Raw genomic sequence first — 16,375 nt, forward strand, 5'->3', positions numbered from 1 at the left:
ATCTAGGACTATTTTAAACTGAGTCTGTGCAAGTATCTTTGAATTAATCCAGCTCAAACAGGCATTTTAGTCTCGGACTAGGCTTAAGCCTTGTCTGTGAAACCGGTCGTAAATCACTGAGTTATGACTTGACACAGCATCAAAGCTTATATTAAATTTTTCCTAGTCTGTCCGGACTATTCCCACATGTTTTCAGATTTATTAAATGGTCAATATTCTGTTTTCTGTTACTTGGTTAGAGCTCACATTTTAGCCCAGCCATTTAAGTTTAGTCTGGTATTTAATGTGAAATTCAATCTTGGGATTTGAAGTACCATACAAGGTCAATCTAACTACCTGAAGTAATCTAAGTAGAAACAGGCCGTTTATTTGGCTTGTTTACTGAGTTTTGTTCTTTTTTTTTGCTCATCCACTGGTACGACAAAACATTTTTTTTTTTTTATTAAAGGTCACTTGTTTTGCTAATTTTCAGGTTTAAAATTGTCCTTTGGGTTTCTACTAGAAACTTTTTTCTTATGGTAAAGTGTCCAAAAAAACCCTTTACATTGTCACATTGCTGAATCTCCTCTTTTCAGCCTCTGTCAGAGCCTTCTAAAAAGCCCAGACTGCTCTGATTGGCTCTGAATTGAACTGCTGGTTTGATTCTAACTGTCAATTAAATTCTGGTGGTGGTGGTGGTGCTAAATTAGGTTGGCAATTAGGGGGCGTGGGAACTCCCCTTATGTCGTCATATTTGAGAAAGCTGGAGGTGGGGAAAGGGAAAGAAGGTTGGGAGTCTCTAGAAACATTGGGACCCATATTAATGTTGAAAAACCATTAAAAAATGCATTTTGCATAAAAGGTGACCTTTTAAAGGATATAAACTGTCAAGTTTAATTTGACCCATTTATCCTTTTAATTATCAACAGCTACAAAGTGGTGGAGTGAAGAAGTGCCAACATGCCTCAACAGAAGGACATAGTGAAGATAGCCATCCAGATGCCTGGGGCCTATCCCCAGCTCATACAACTGGACCAGGTATTGCACACACATTACACAGTCCCAAATAAATATCCTCCTTTTTTAAACTCAAAAAGCTGGCTAAAGGTGAATGAATTAAGCCATGTGAAAGTGTAATTGGTATATTTTTGGAAACAATTCTGTATGTACTCTGTTCTCACACTTTTCTCTAGCTGTCTGTTCTGACACTGAACCACTATGGGAATGTCGTGCCTTTAGTCTAGCCTTTTTCAAGCCGCACTTTCTCTCAAGCAGCTTCATTCGCTTATTTTGATCAAACCAAAGACCACAACAGAAACCATAACCCTAACTAAAGAGTGGTGTAGATCATCAGCTCACCAGGCTGGTCAGACCAACATCTGAAGCAGCAGTGTCGCCCACAACAATAAAACATGTTTTACCGACCAACAACAGAATACAACATGTATCTGTATCGTAAAAAGCTATTTTAGTTTGTTTTACTAAACTGAGATCATCAGTGTATTAGTACACAAGAGAGCCCTATCCACTGTCATATCACCTATAAACTTGAATAACATGATCTTGTAGATATTGGGTCTTTGAGTCATGCACATGCTGCACTGCATTCTGTCACAGACATATTTTGGCAATTATGTTTTATTTATTTATATATTTTTGCTTCCCCCTGAGAGGTTTATGTGAGTGTTTTTTTTTAGTTTTTTTTTTAAGTCTTTATTGTTCTGTGATTAGCAGAAGATCAACACTATTGTGTCAACTCAAATGTACAGATAATTGTTGTTACACTGTAAACTGAAAGATGAAGAAGAGGATTGTGGCTATAAAACATTTGGGTGGAGTGGCTACCAACGTTAACTATCCCCACTTCCCCACCAGTGTGGTTTGACACTGCTGCTGCAGCACGGCATATTTAAAATGAGCTTCTGTCAACCAGAGCAACAACGCCATATTAAAGGTCACATATTATGCTAAATGCACTTTTTAAATGTGTTCTAACATATCCATGGGTCCAAAGTGTGTCTAGAGACTGCCAAAATATTTAAAAAAATAACACTCTCCTTTTCTCACAATCCCCCTTTCTGAAACCACCACCCCTCCCCCACCCAATATACTCCAGTCAGAATTTTCCCCTTTTCTGACCTCACAAACTGGAAAGCCAGAAGCTTCCACTGTGCAGCCCACACCCCTATTTCTTATTGGTCCACGGCCCTGACAGACAGAGGGCGAGGCGTATCTGGCTTCGCTTCCGGACAGGGGGCGGGGGCAGCGCAAAGATTGTATATTTACGAGGGGAGCTGCAGCTCTTTTTAAAAAATAGGCCATTGTGAGATTAGCTGAACTTCAGCATAGTACAATAAATTATCTGAAAGTTTTTTTCAGCAAACAATTAAAGAAAAACGTATTAGTGACCACTAAGACCATATAATATGGTGTATAATAGAACCGAAAAGTGTATAATATGGGAGCTTTAAAGAAAACAGAAATTGAAACTAACATTTAATATTTTATTTACTTTATTTTAGCAAGACTGCACATGCCTACACCTACCTGGCTATGTAGCCTAATGGTATTAATTTACAGTATATATTTTACAAAATGTATTAATATGGTTACGATTATTCATTCCATGATGTACAATTTTTATCAATGTAATATCGATTGCTTGGGGTTTTATACAGACCCATTGACTTTGTGTTGTCAGCTTTTTCAAAATTTGATTGCGGGGAAGTTTCCCACATGTATTCCAGTAAATTTGGGGAACTTATACTTCTAGACACTTTGCATGAGTTGTAGTTCAAACTGTATCTCAGAGAGCGGGGCACATCCTGTACATCCCAAGAGAAGCTTTGAACTGAGAGAATGGATTTAACAGATAAACAGTCTGTCTGGACAGTTGGAACATGCAGCACAACTACAACTCGGGGATGAAAAAGGATCCATGTTTCAAATGCTTTTATATCCCTCATCTCTTAACCAAGGTTTCACGATTTTTTTCTCAAAGCAAAACTACGATGTAGCATTCAGGAGTGTTGGATGATGGTGTTTGGATGTGAATGTCCATTCCCTACTTTTATTTTAGCTCACACAACCAATCCTGGCCCAGTTTTCTCCACTTAACACATCTGATTGGTCTCCCTTCTCGCTTACCACTAATAACAGAGCAGCCACTGGGTCTACCACAGAACCCAAAGACATTTTGATTGGTTGACCGCTGGGCTGACCACTAATAGCAGGATAGCTGAGAGTCAGACATGGAAGTTGTCTGGCTTTTATTTACGTCCAGAGTGGGATCTGGCTACTGAGGGTAACATTGCACAGAAAGTGTTGGAGAGCTCTAGGAGTTCCTTCTTCTAAGTGAACAATAGTTGCAGCCAGCGAGAATAGCTGTGGTACTGTGAAGCCATAACAGCATGGCATTACTCAAGCATGTGTACAACTCCCTGACAGAGGAAACACTTTGATAGTAGAATCTGCTAAGTTCCTCTATGTATGCAGCAGGTGTGTGTTTTTTTATGGTGTTGTAAACATATTTGCATTTGTTTGTATCTGACTACATGTTGTGTTGTGGTGTCTCTGTGCAGAAAAAGCCCCTGTCTGCAGTAATAAAGGAAGTCTGTGATGGGTAAGTTGATGATGATGTATCAAATTGGTTTAGCTGCCTCTGTAGTAGTGGTTGACATTATTACCATTCAACCATATACAGTATAGTACTATGATACTTAATATCAGTGTTGTGAGGGAATTTTGGGTCTTTAGTTGTAATATTAATGGGAAAGATTGAGAGGTCATATATGCCTATCTTGTGTGTCTGTCTCACAGACTCTAGGTCAGCCTTGGAGCCTGTTAGGAGACACTTAGGTCAGTTGTATAGATAAAGTCTCATCTCCTTAGACTCCAGAATGTTATGGTTCACTGTGTTCAGCTCTGAACCAAAACATTGGTACGCTTGGTGCCCGAGCCGGGGAGGTGATAGAGATAGCGCAAGGTTAAAACACAGCTCTAAGCATGAGTTTGTCAGAATTGAAGTGCAAGTCACGAGAGTTGCAGTCCGGGTCTCCTTGGCCAAGTCTGTAATAAATATTGCTTCATAATTCATCCAAGTCTCCTGAAATATTCTTCCACCTGAAACAGAACTTCCATCACAAGTGTGTGTGTGTGTGTGTGTGTGTGTGTGTGTGTGTGTGACTGTGTGTGTGTGTGTGTGTAGCTGGAATCTCCCAGGTCCTGACAACTACGCCCTGCAGTATGCTGACGGAGTGCAAACTTACATCACCGAATCGGTGAGTCACATCTATGTGCAAATCAATATGAATATAAATGTTTGTACTCCAGAGAATTGGTCTGCTACATGTCTGAGCACATCTAGAAGACATTGAGCAACAGACCTGAGTGAGCTTTTCAGATGTTTCTATAGTTAGGCAGAGCATGATGTAAATCTCCCTCGAGACTTAAAGTACATGAAATGACATCAGATGAAGCCCATGTTACAATGTCAATGGAGTTTTAAAAGTGTGAAAAAGATGGAAGAATCAAAGGACAGGGATAGAGAGAGTTTAAGAGGAAAAGCAGCTGAAGCTACACTCGTCTTCTTGCTGTCAGGTGACTCTTCTCTCTCTGGGCTTAGCACAGGGCTAGAGCCATTGCAATGCCAGCTGTATGATGCTTTATGTAGTGTAATAAATAAGTGACTTTGAAGATGAGTCTGAGAAACACTTGACTTGATTGCATGTAGTGTGATGATATGATTATTTCCTTTTCTCATCCCTGTGGAGGTCCATGTAAAGAAACCCTATTCGATTGCATTCAATGACCTTTATTTCAACGTGTGAGACGCTGAGGTTGCCGTCAGGTTAAAGGATAGGAGGATATGCAGTGTTGTCTTAATATTTCTCTCCTGATTCCAATTCCTCACCAAAAGTGCATTTTCCTACCGGTACTGTCGTCTGTCTACTTTGCTTTGTGAATGCTTCTAAACATATCTGAGACCATAGATAGTATTCACTATGTCTGCTTTGTTTGTTCTGTTGTTTTTATGTTTTGTCTTAGTTTGAACTGTTTTTATGTTATTTAAAAGCATAACAAGGTATGGGGGAGAACATTGCTTTACCTAAAATCTACTAGAAGTCTTATGCAGATCTCGTGCGATCCAACACAGCAATTTCCTATAAATGTTCTAGCGTGGAGTCAACCACTAAATATTTATGTCAGCAAACCCTGCTGTCTTTTTCGTTTACTGACAGTAAGTGGAGCATCAGTAATTGTCAACAACCGTTTCTGCGGTGTGTGTGTGTGTGCGTGCGTGGGGCTAAACTGATTTGTACATCTTACTTCCTCTACCTCTCTATAGTGTCACTACATACATCGGCGACGCGTGTTTTAGTTTTAACCAGTATTTAAATACTTTTTCATCTGCATGTATGATGTGTGTGTTGACTGTTTGTTTGTGTGCTGCAGAATCGCCTGGACATTAAGAACGGCTGCATTCTGCGTCTGACCAAGGCACCGGTGAGTCTGCACCAACCCCAGGCTCTCAGCCCGGCTACGCTTTCACATCCCACTTCTCACATTCCTTCCAGCCTTTCTGGAGGTGTGGCTGGATGATGGCTCTTTCGCTTTACACTCTCCATGCAGCAGATTGAATGAATCAGCTGCTTTCAGGTTGTTAGCAGTGGACCTTTTTCCCGGTTGACCTATTATGTCACAGACAAAACATTTAGCAATCAAGTTTGCTACAGTTTGAGAGTGGCAAACTGGTTCCATGTTGAACGTGACATGAGATAACTTTACAGCACGGTATGTTTCGTATGTGCTGTGCGCTTTAATTTTTTGTTCAAATGAGATGCATGCACGCTATGTTCTATTAGCATTGAATGCTATTCAACTTCCCGGTCAAAGCCCCGGGTGGGACACTGGTGTATGCACAGAGCGCCTAGGCCAGTTATGGTCCGATTGACTGTATACATGCAGGAGTAGTTCGGCTCCCCAATCGCATTATCTGGGTGTGTTAGCTAGAGTTTGAGAAAATTCGATTTAGTAAGATTTCAGTCAGACTGGAATGTTTACTTGTATTGTAAAAGTGTGTGTTTCTATTGTGTGTGTGTTCTGGTAAATGCAGGGCCGCTGTGCAGAAGACTTGTTCAAGGGCATCCATAGCGCTGACTCGGGCGTGCGCTGTGATTCGCTGAAGGAACTGGCAAGCGTTTCCACAGACGTGACCTTTGCTCAGGAGTTCATCAGCCGGGATGGACACCTCTTATTGGTCAAGATCGTGGAGGACTGTAACGAGTCAGTACTCTCTGCTCAATGCATACTGCAAAATAGCAATCATAGCACATTCATTTATTTAGTTTGAGACGTTTTTAGCTGATCATAGATTACACTATAAAGCATGTAGCTGTGCTGAGCGCTGCTTCACACGGTGAAAGTATTGTAATGAATGTGTGATTGTGCTGAATATATCTTTCCGTGTCTGTCTTTCAGGAGTAATGTGATCATGACCCACACACTGACAGGCTTCATGGAACTGATGGATCATGGGATAGTTTCCTGGGAGAACCTCTCCACTGTCTTCATCAAGAAGGTGCTCTCTCTCTCCCCGTCTTGTTGTTCCTTACCTTTCGTTGCCTGTAACTGCTCTCTCTCTCTCTCTCTCTCTCTCTCTCTCTCTCTCTCTCTCTCCCTCTCTCTCTCTCTCTCTCCCTCTCTCTCTCTCTCTCTCTCTCTCTCCCTCTCTCTCTCTCTCTCTCTCTCTCTCTCTCTCTCTCTCTCTCTCTCTCTCTCTCTCTCTCTTACTATTTCCGCTTTTTCTCTCTCTCTCTCTCTCTCAGATCGCCAGCTTCGTCAACGCCAAGCCGACTGATGCGTCGATCCAGCAGGTGTCCCTGGATATCCTGGAGAGCATGGTGCTGAGCAGCTACAGCCTCTTCCAGCAGGTCAAGCAGGAGGTGACCATGGAGAGGCTCATAGCTCACCTCCAGGTGTAAGTCACGCGCACAAGCCCATTGAATACATTCCTACAACCCTTGACTGGTGCAGCCAAATCTGCTTGATATATGAAAACTAATTATATCCCAATGTGCTGTGTCTTCTAATGTGGATTTTGCCAAGTCATAACACTGATTATTAGACATTAGTATAATCATGGTCAGAATTGATACCGCTAACCAGATATGATTAAACAAAGGCAAAACCAGTAGTTAAGCAGTTAGACTGCTGGCACTCTTGCACTTTCTGCACCACTTTCTAGGCACTTTTATATTTATATAACATTTTAATTTTTTGAAATGACTGTTTTTATAGCATAACATATAAGGGATGTTTTTAAATTACTATTACCTATTATTTATTCAGGTTACAGTAATTTGCACAACGAACAACAGAGTGATAACCCTTTTTAATTTCACTGTATGTAAAATGTTATTTTTGCAATCATGTGACAAATAAAACTTTGAACTGAACCAAGTCTGAAAGAGAGTCAGGTCTGTGGCAGCATTGTCTCTGTAACAGGACGTTTTAAATATGTGAAACACTGGCAATAGGGTCTGGCAATACAACTGTCATGTGATCTCATCCTGTTTTTTCCTTTTCTAAACACACCTTTTCATGTAGTTGAGGGATATTTATCTTTCTCCTTTCTCCTCTGTGAACTCTTTCAGGACCAACCAACAGATCCAGACCAAAGCCATGGCCCTGCTGATGGCACTGCTACAAACCGCCGGCGACTCAGACAGACAGGTGCGGCTTCTTACTTTCTAATGCACATTTTAACCAGCTTCCTCTTCTCACAGCTATTCAGACACCCAAACATGCAGACAAAGTAAGAATTGAGTATGTTTCAGGGCCTTACTGAAGGTCTGTTACTTCCAGACAATGGTGCATGCAGCAGTAAGTCTGTCTACCCTTTCACATTCTTAACTTTTTCTATTTACAGTCAACTTAAAGCCCCTGTTAACCCAAATTCACAAAATCCTTCTATTAGTTAGTTACTAGTGAGTTAGTTGCATAGTAAGCATCTGAAAAGAGTAAGGCATATGTATCAATCCAAGTTACAGATACTGTCATTTAAGTTTGATCATCTTTACAGAAATTCGGTTTAGATAAGGCAGGCCACGCTTTGGTTCTTATGACACATTAAGTATTTTGAACCAATCACAGCATTTCTCTGCCTGAACATTTTTTTAAAACAATGATGTTGCCAAATGATTGTTGCCATGGTGACTGTTATGGCCACGCCCACACAGTAAAAACAGTAAATTAAAAAAAAATAAAAGCTGTTTTTTAAATTAAGTTTTATGATATTTATGAACATTTATTTTCAATGAGCATTCAAAGACTTATCTGACGGCTTATATGTATCCCTGGCTGAGAGTGGCATGCATGTGAATTGGGTTGAGGGCTGGTCGTTTACTAGTTTTTCACCAACAGGCCGTTATTGTACATACGAGTAAGAATGGTGCCGGCACCACTTATTAAAGACAGCTGGACATGACCCATCTATCTCACTCTGTCTGCTCATCTCAGCTAGTGTGCAGACAGTCCAGGCTTTCTCTCCCTGGGCTCTGTTCCTGCTCCGCTCTCATTGTATGGAAACAGCTCTGTCATTCAGCCCACAATCTCCTTTCTCTCAGACTCTCTTTGTTACTCACACTACATACACACACATACACACACACACACACACACACACACACACACACACACACACACACACACGCTCACTCACTTCCTCACTCTTACAGTAGGTCAACAAAACCACCCTTTCCCATCAGCTAGTCAGTGCTGAACAAAACCAGGCTAGGTTAGAGATGCATGTACCAACAAGCGAGGATTACGTCATAGAGGTCAAAGTCCCACTGGCTAACCCAGTCCCCGCCCACTCATTGGTTACTGACACTGTGTCGCCACCCCATGTTAGAAACCTGTTATTGCAGCCTGGTAAGCACACCTTTGACTACATCCTCACGTTGTTCTCTTGTTCCTTCCAGGATATGTTTGCGTTCCTGAATAAGAAGAATCTCCGTCAGTACATCTATAAAGTAAATGATCTCCTTATCTATGATTACGTCATCTCAGTGATAATATGATGACAGAAGAGAAATGGAAATGAACCAAGACAAATTTTGCGTTTTTTTTTTTAAAAATTTGCAGAACATCATCCACAGTTCTGGAGCGGTCCAGGACGAGATGGCCCACTACCTGTACGTCCTGCAGTCGGTCACCTTGAATCACCTGGAGCCTCGCATGAGGACGCCCCTGGACGGTTACAACCAGGTGAGCCCCCAGATGACCGATCAAAACATCGGCTGCCGCTGCCCAACATTTGTCTGATTTGCTTTTAAGGCCACACACTTTTAGACATTAGATCATTTTATTTCCTAATAGTTGATGACATAAATACATTGTTTCCCCATGAACACAGATATTGATCTGCACCAAAACTGGTTCCTTGGCCCAAAGCTTGTTTATTTTTTTCCCCCCGGGCAATCCTCTAATGCTTTTTATTTTATTTTAAGTTAAATATACATCTATAATCTTCTTACTAGAAACGACCCGATACACCAGATGAAGAATATGTGCATGGCAGTGACTTAAGCACTGAAATACCAATGCTTGTTTCATTATAACCTTGATTTAAATGTATAGTATGTTCTGTTCATCTAAAATGTCATTTGAAAGATGTCCACCTCACATCCTTCTATGTAATAAACATCCCCATTTGTTTTTACCTGTCTCTTTCCCCTGTCCTTCCAGGACCAGAGGGACATCCTTCACGGTTTGCGGCAGGCGGCCTTTGAGACAGAGAGCGAGAACAGTCTGAACAACGAGAGACGACGCTCACTCTGCGCCAAAGAGTTCAAGAAGTTAGGCTTCTCTGTGAGTGACTACTGTTGCTCCATTAAGCTCCTGTTCATTAGTATCAATATGCCTAGCTGTAGCTCTTGTCATCCTCAGATTACTATGATTTAATGTTGTCTTTGGTCATTCTCTTTCAGAACAATAGTAACCCTGGTCAGGACTTGGTGCGAACGCCTCCTGGTCTCCTAGCTTTGGACACCATGTCTTATTTTGCCTCACGCTATCCTGACGCCTACAGCAGGGTGAGCAGGATTCATCTACTGTCAATTGATTCTTTGAATAGTTCTCCATTTAAAATGATATTTATTGCACAACAAAACATTTGATTATATTAACACAACAGTGCAATGTTAAATGATTTCCCTCTCCCAAGTTTGTCCTGGAGAACAGCAGTAGGGAAGACAAACATGAGTGTCCATTTGCCAGGAGCAGCATCCAGCTCACACTCATCCTGTGTGAAATCCTTCGTATCGGAGAGCCGCGTAAGTTGTCCTCCAACCTATTAATGTCATAACGTTGGGGGTGAATTCTATCCAAACCCTCTCTAACAATGATAATCTTGCATTGATTTGCGTTTGTCCTCTTTCTCTTCCATAAACAGCCTCCGAGACGGGATCCGACTACCATCCCATCTTCTTCAGTCAGGATCGGCTGATGGAGGAGCTTTTCTGTGTCTGCATTCAGCTGCTAAACAAGACCTGGAAGGAGATGAGAGCCACCCAGGAAGACTTTGACAAGGTACAATGGCATGACATGGCATGGCTGGCAAGAACTAGTGTCCCATTCAAGGGGATTTTTAATTGGCTGGCTACCTTCAAACTATTCCCCCTTTCTTTTCACTTTCAATGGATGCACAATTTGACATGGTCAATCACCCAGTTGAGTTTTTCTTGTGCCAGGATGACAAATGAATCAAGGTCTTCACACAGTGATAAGGTTAAAGGTTCTCATTTAACCAAGGATCGTTTTTATGCTCCACAGTCCACACTGACAAACAGGTGACTCGCTGATCCAGCATTGATAATGGCACATTGACTGTCGCTGTGGGTGTAAAAAGATGACACATGGTATTTCAGATCCAACCCTTCCATGGCCCGAAAAACAGGCCTGTTGCAAACACATCACGTGACATAGCAATGCTGGGCTTCCCATTGAAAACTGATTTGTGGTATCCTGCCAATATATTGGACAGAGAGACAGGCCCAACCAAAACTAAACTTACACAAGTAATTAAATAATATGCAGGATGTCTGGATGTTATACATTTCCCCTCTGTGGGACAAATGAAGGAATATCTTATCTTGTGTTTGTCTGTTAGGAACAGTAGTGGTTATCTCATTCTGAGATTAAATGAATGTATTCTAATCTTTCACAGAGACATCATACATCTTGTATAAACGTTACCGGAGCCTCAGCAGTTCTGTGGAAAAAAATCTCTCATCTTGCAATTCCACCCTGAATTGAAGGTCTTCAAACTAATTAAGATCTAAGAAAAGGGCAAACTCCTCCAGATATGAGAGAGTTGGGCTCAAATGAGATCCTAGTTAAATAGTTCTTATGGTGGATTTGTTTGTACTTTTGTGACTCAGTAATAGGTTAATTCTTATGCAAACCATCTCCAAAACCTGCCCCCACAGATAAGAGTTGACCCTTCATTTAGGAACACACGGTGACCTTACAACGGCAATGTAGTATTAGTACCATGGTAATGGCTTTAGCCAAGCCTGCAGCAGCGGGGTCCTGTCTGGGAAAAAATATTGTGAATCCAGCCACTCTGAATAGGAGAGCGGTAGAGCTTTTGTCCTGAGCGGCAATTTAACATCACACACAACCGTCCGCCATCAACAAAGTGCTCTCTGGATAGTCATAAAACTCAGTGACCTTTCAACCTTTTCAGGACAGGGCCTGTGTCCCCGAGCGGCAGGCTAGCAGACCGGCCTTTTGTTGTGTCCACGGCCCCCTAACCAGTGTGCTTTGGGCCAAGGACAAAGGGGCATTAGGTGGACAAAGAGAAGCGTGGTGGGCGGCAGAAACAGAGGGAGAAGGAAATGAGGAAAACAAAGCACCCAGGGCATGAGCAGTAATTACTCAACAACAGAGGGAATGGTAAAAACCTCTGGAAACAATATAAGAGGGAGAGAATGAGAGGCTCGGAGCGCATGGAGCGCAGTGGAGAGCTCTTAAGAAAAAGAAGATGTGGTATGTGTGATATCACACATTTAGGTTTTGTCACGTGAATGTATATGTGTGTATCTCTGTGCATCCCCCATGATAACAGTCATCCTCAACAAGCACACACACACATTAAAGCATACATGCACATGCTGCAGGGTTTCAGGGAACAGAGACAGCTGCCAGTCATCACTCCTATTGGCCAGTTCAGCTAAATGACAGAAGGGCTGGACAGAGGGGGGTGTGGGTGTGTGTGAGAGTGAGAGTATCAGGGTGTCTGTTTACAAAACACCCACAGTCCTCCACCTCTACTGTCATGCAGGTGATCCCTGTGTCTCTCTCGCTCTCACTTTCACTGCTCCTCATCCTCGTCACTGTTCTCTGATTGTCGTGTGGATTGAAATTATTTGTCAAAAATTCAGCACTGACGGGAAAAAAAGATGGAGGTAAGGTTGTTTTTGTATTGCTTCCTGGTCTGGAAGTGAAAGAGAAATTCTTAACCATACCTTTAAAAAGTTCAACCTTAACAACAGGAAGGATTGTTTAGCATTAGAGTTAAGATGACATAACATAATATATAATATATATTATATTATAATATAATATAGTGTGACATTGCTGTGCCAGGGCTTGTGTCATGTGAGAGTTGCGGGACAGTGAGGTTATTCTGGCTCAGGGGGCTTGAGCAAGGAACTCCCAGTGTGAAACTGTAGTCGCTTGCTTTGTGCTCCGGCATTTTCACACTCAATCTACAATGACTGTCTGGTTATAACCGTCTGCCCGGCCACTGCTGCCAGCGGGAAGGCTGGCCTATCCTCTGTGATCCTAAACAGTTCGGTAACATTGGAAAACACCTTCGGTTGGTAACTAGTGTTATCAGCCTGCGTTTTTCATTCGAATTTAAAGTATGTGAATTGCTTGTTGGCAGATTCTTTGCTGTAGGGAACATTTGTATAATGGCACATAAACGTGGAAGGAAAGGTCTGGACTGATTGGGTCAAATGACACATTAGTGGCTGTTTGTTCACAATCATTGAAATTGGGTGTGAACAGGAATGATGTAGGTCAGCAGAGTGTGTGTGAGGGAAGCAAGAGCTGGGGAAATGGTGATGGAGTTGGCTCATTCTATATACGTAGCACTATAGATTTTTCAATAGATTTTCCACAATTTACAACCAAGGCACTTATAGTGAAGGGAGCGTGCTGTTTGACCAACTGCCCTGAGCTCTTGTTTCAGGGTAGCAGGGTCACCCCCTGTCCCTCTGTGTGAGCTTCACACTAACAAGTCATGCAGAATACAAAGGAGTCAGTCCTACAGCCATTCAATCTGGAGGGACTTGTTTACAAATGAGCTTTAAGATTAAAGGAGCAGCCTAGTTGGGCCATCACTGATTGCAGTAATGCAGCATGGTTGGTATTGGGGTGTTGGGAGCATAGACATAATAAAGGATAGACGCCGCGTTGGGCGTTGAGCGCGAGAAATGCGGGCGCTATCTTGGACCGGTCAAAACTGATGAAAACAAATGTCCCCACTCGGTGATAGTAAACAAGATGCCAGAGCACTGCTGCGTTTTGCTGCTCGAATCGATTGTAAGGATGGTTAACTTTATTTTATGCATTTGAGTATTATTGTTTGCTGTTGTTTGATTTCCCCTTAATTTAATACTTTTGATTGCTCTGGTTTTGTATTGAATGTGTTTTTAAATGTACCACGCTGCAAGGCACGCATTGATTTCCTGTCTGTGTCTGAGGAACCAACTCGAGACTAGACTGAACTTGGTATTCCCCCCCCTAGTATAGAACATTGGACAACCAAGAAGACTTTGCTTTTAAATAAAAGTGTCTTTCTTGGAGATAGTTCGGAACTGTGTGCGTTGTTAACTTCAGCACAAACTGGTGTTGCAGCCATGTCATACCTTGCAATCTTGTGATGCCACCACTGGTTTTCATACTGTCATTAGAACCTGCTCAAGATCCATGGACATGCCAGCCCATAGGCGATCACTCCACATGGAATCCCCCTACAGATCTCTGGTTAATATCTGGATGGTGCTAATGGACCTTGCACATCCTCTGCACACAGGCCTGCCCACACAATTGGCTGGGCCCCTGAAAACCTGTTTGTAGACTCAGGAAAATTACAGAGTAACTAGCCTGTCCTGTTTATAAGAATGTAGAAGAACTACAAAAGGTACCCAATCTGTTTTTTCATGGGGTCCAAATACTTTTCACAACCACACCCAGACACAAGTAGCAGGTAGGCCTAGATGTGTTTTCCGTGAGCAGGAACGACTCAGGAAATATAATCCAGACAAAACTGTTTAATATCAAAACCCAATCTTGTCACCATTTGGCACACAAAGGGTTTATAGGATGGATTATGTTTGAAACAGTTACACTCCGCTGTGCTCAATCTGAAACATTTTGAACATTTCTGCTTTTCTACTGCTTTTTAAATGGCCTTAAGCGGAGCCGCAGCTCTGTGTAAACACCTAACTTTGAATAGATATTGAATAGTTTGCAATGTGGCGAGGCTATGAAAGCTGTTTGTGTTGCTTTAGATATCGGCACTAGCAACGCACGTGGACATGTTTTTTTTCTTTCTAATTTCCTTTAAGCGTTGGATCTCATGACGTTTTTCAAGTTAATTCAAAGAGTTCTTCATACTTGAGGATTGGTATCTGGGCTGGGCCCCTGAAGACCTCCAGTCAATATTGGTTGCAACATTTAGGCTTAGTTCATTCTGCTCTCATCACTGCAAAATTACTGAAAACATTACTGAAATCATTACAAAAAAGTTCTTAATCTTTGAACACAAATCTGTTCCTTCAGTTATTTCCAACTTCTTTGTGCCTTGTATCTTTCTTTGCATTAAGAACTTTTTAAGGTCTATTTTCATTTTTTATTTTTAGAAACAATACAGAAAGCAGGATTTTGGTGGTTACAATGATTAAAACAGGATGATGCTGCTCGTCAGCTTCATTGTGGTATCACTCGACTGGTTGGTCAATTGGCCAGGTTTCTGAAAAACTGGTCAGACCTGGCTGGCCGTGTCAACCTGAAGACTTATGTCAAAGCCTTTAGAAGTTATAGTCCCCAAAGGGAAATTCTTTTTCACAAAAATTTACTTTTATGGGAAGAGATCATTTAAACCTGTTTGTAGACTCAGGACAATGACAGAGTAACTAGCCTGTCCTGTTTATAAGAATGTAGAAGAACTACAAAAGGTACCCAACCTGTTTTCTCATGGGGTCCAAATACTTTTCACAACCACACCCGGACACAAGTAGCTTTTCTACTGCTTTTTAAATGGCCTAAAGGCCAGGACACACCAGCCCGATAATCGCCGTCGTCAAAAAAAAAGACGAATCTGTTTGGTGTGTGCCGTGACGTCGGCCGACGTAGAGGTCGTCGGGCTTGTTTTGAGCCTGTCGGCCGCCGATTGAACATGTTCAATCGGCGGCCGACCGTCTTTCATTTGGAGCAATTTGATTGGTGGAGGGCTAGCGAATCAGTGAAGCCCGGAAGTGAGGCGGGTAGCACAAACAGCTAACAACAGCTAGCCATCGTTTTAATGTGTTTGTTCGTTTCGTTTTAAGAGTACTCACATGCATCAACCCTTGTTGACTGCTCGACACCATGCTCGACACTCTCTGCTAAAAATTGTGCTCTTATGGTCCATAAATATAAATACGTATTTCTATCTATGTTTATGCTCTAGAGAGATGTCCAATCATTTCCGGCTTTCGTATTTTTTCGGGCCACAATACAGATTAGCGCCGCCTGCTGTTGTGGAGACATTACGTCCCGCGAGCGTACGGAAAATAAACAGTCGTCTCGGTGTGTTCTTTAGCAGCGACGGGAAGCTGGCGCTTCCTGAAACGGCCGACTCCATTTTTTTTGACGACGGCGATTATCGGGCTGGTGTGTCCTGGCCTTTAAGCGGAGCCGCAGCTCTGTGTAAAGACCCAACTTTGAATAGATATTGACATAAATATCTAAAAATCTAAAAATAAAGGTTATCTAGGTAGGTTCTTGGCTTCCAAAGACCATGGGCCCCCCAAGTGGCTGAGCCCTAGAAAGCTTTCACACTTTCTACCCCTTATGGGCGGCCCTGTCTGCACATACTGTAGATGTGAGCTGATTTTGTGTAGAGATTATGCCCTGATACTGCCATGAAAGGAAGCATTTCTGATATTGTTTCAAGGTGAAGTTCCCAATTCCCAGAAACTTGCAAAATATGTCTACCAATGGATTTTAAGGATTCAGTTTTGCATTTGAGAAGTCATCTTATTCTGAGAATCATATCAGAATGGCAAGCCTTCTCTGCAGACATCGTCTATCAGCTTTGCATAGATTGCAGCAACTT

At 42.1% G+C, this 16,375-nt stretch overlaps 1 protein-coding gene across 1 annotated transcript in view; it reads left to right on the top strand.

Annotated features, from left to right (window-relative positions):
- elmo3 (engulfment and cell motility 3) overlaps positions 1–16,375 on the top strand; it is a 29,533-nt gene that overhangs the window by 7,189 nt on the left and 5,969 nt on the right. The window contains exons 2-15 of the mRNA XM_080027403.1: positions 909–1,017; positions 3,561–3,601; positions 4,187–4,259; positions 5,434–5,484; positions 6,095–6,264; positions 6,460–6,559; positions 6,807–6,958; positions 7,635–7,713; positions 8,964–9,014; positions 9,127–9,249; positions 9,730–9,852; positions 9,972–10,076; positions 10,208–10,316; positions 10,436–10,572. Of these exons, the coding sequence (XP_079883529.1) occupies positions 940–1,017; positions 3,561–3,601; positions 4,187–4,259; positions 5,434–5,484; positions 6,095–6,264; positions 6,460–6,559; positions 6,807–6,958; positions 7,635–7,713; positions 8,964–9,014; positions 9,127–9,249; positions 9,730–9,852; positions 9,972–10,076; positions 10,208–10,316; positions 10,436–10,572 (1,392 nt within the window). The 5' untranslated portion in view covers positions 909–939. The remainder of the gene's footprint in view (positions 1–908; positions 1,018–3,560; positions 3,602–4,186; positions 4,260–5,433; positions 5,485–6,094; positions 6,265–6,459; positions 6,560–6,806; positions 6,959–7,634; positions 7,714–8,963; positions 9,015–9,126; positions 9,250–9,729; positions 9,853–9,971; positions 10,077–10,207; positions 10,317–10,435; positions 10,573–16,375) is intronic.

This window comes from Ammodytes marinus (assembly GCF_949987685.1).
Source record: "Ammodytes marinus genome assembly, chromosome: 5".
NCBI classification, from domain to species: domain Eukaryota; kingdom Metazoa; phylum Chordata; class Actinopteri; order Uranoscopiformes; family Ammodytidae; genus Ammodytes; species Ammodytes marinus.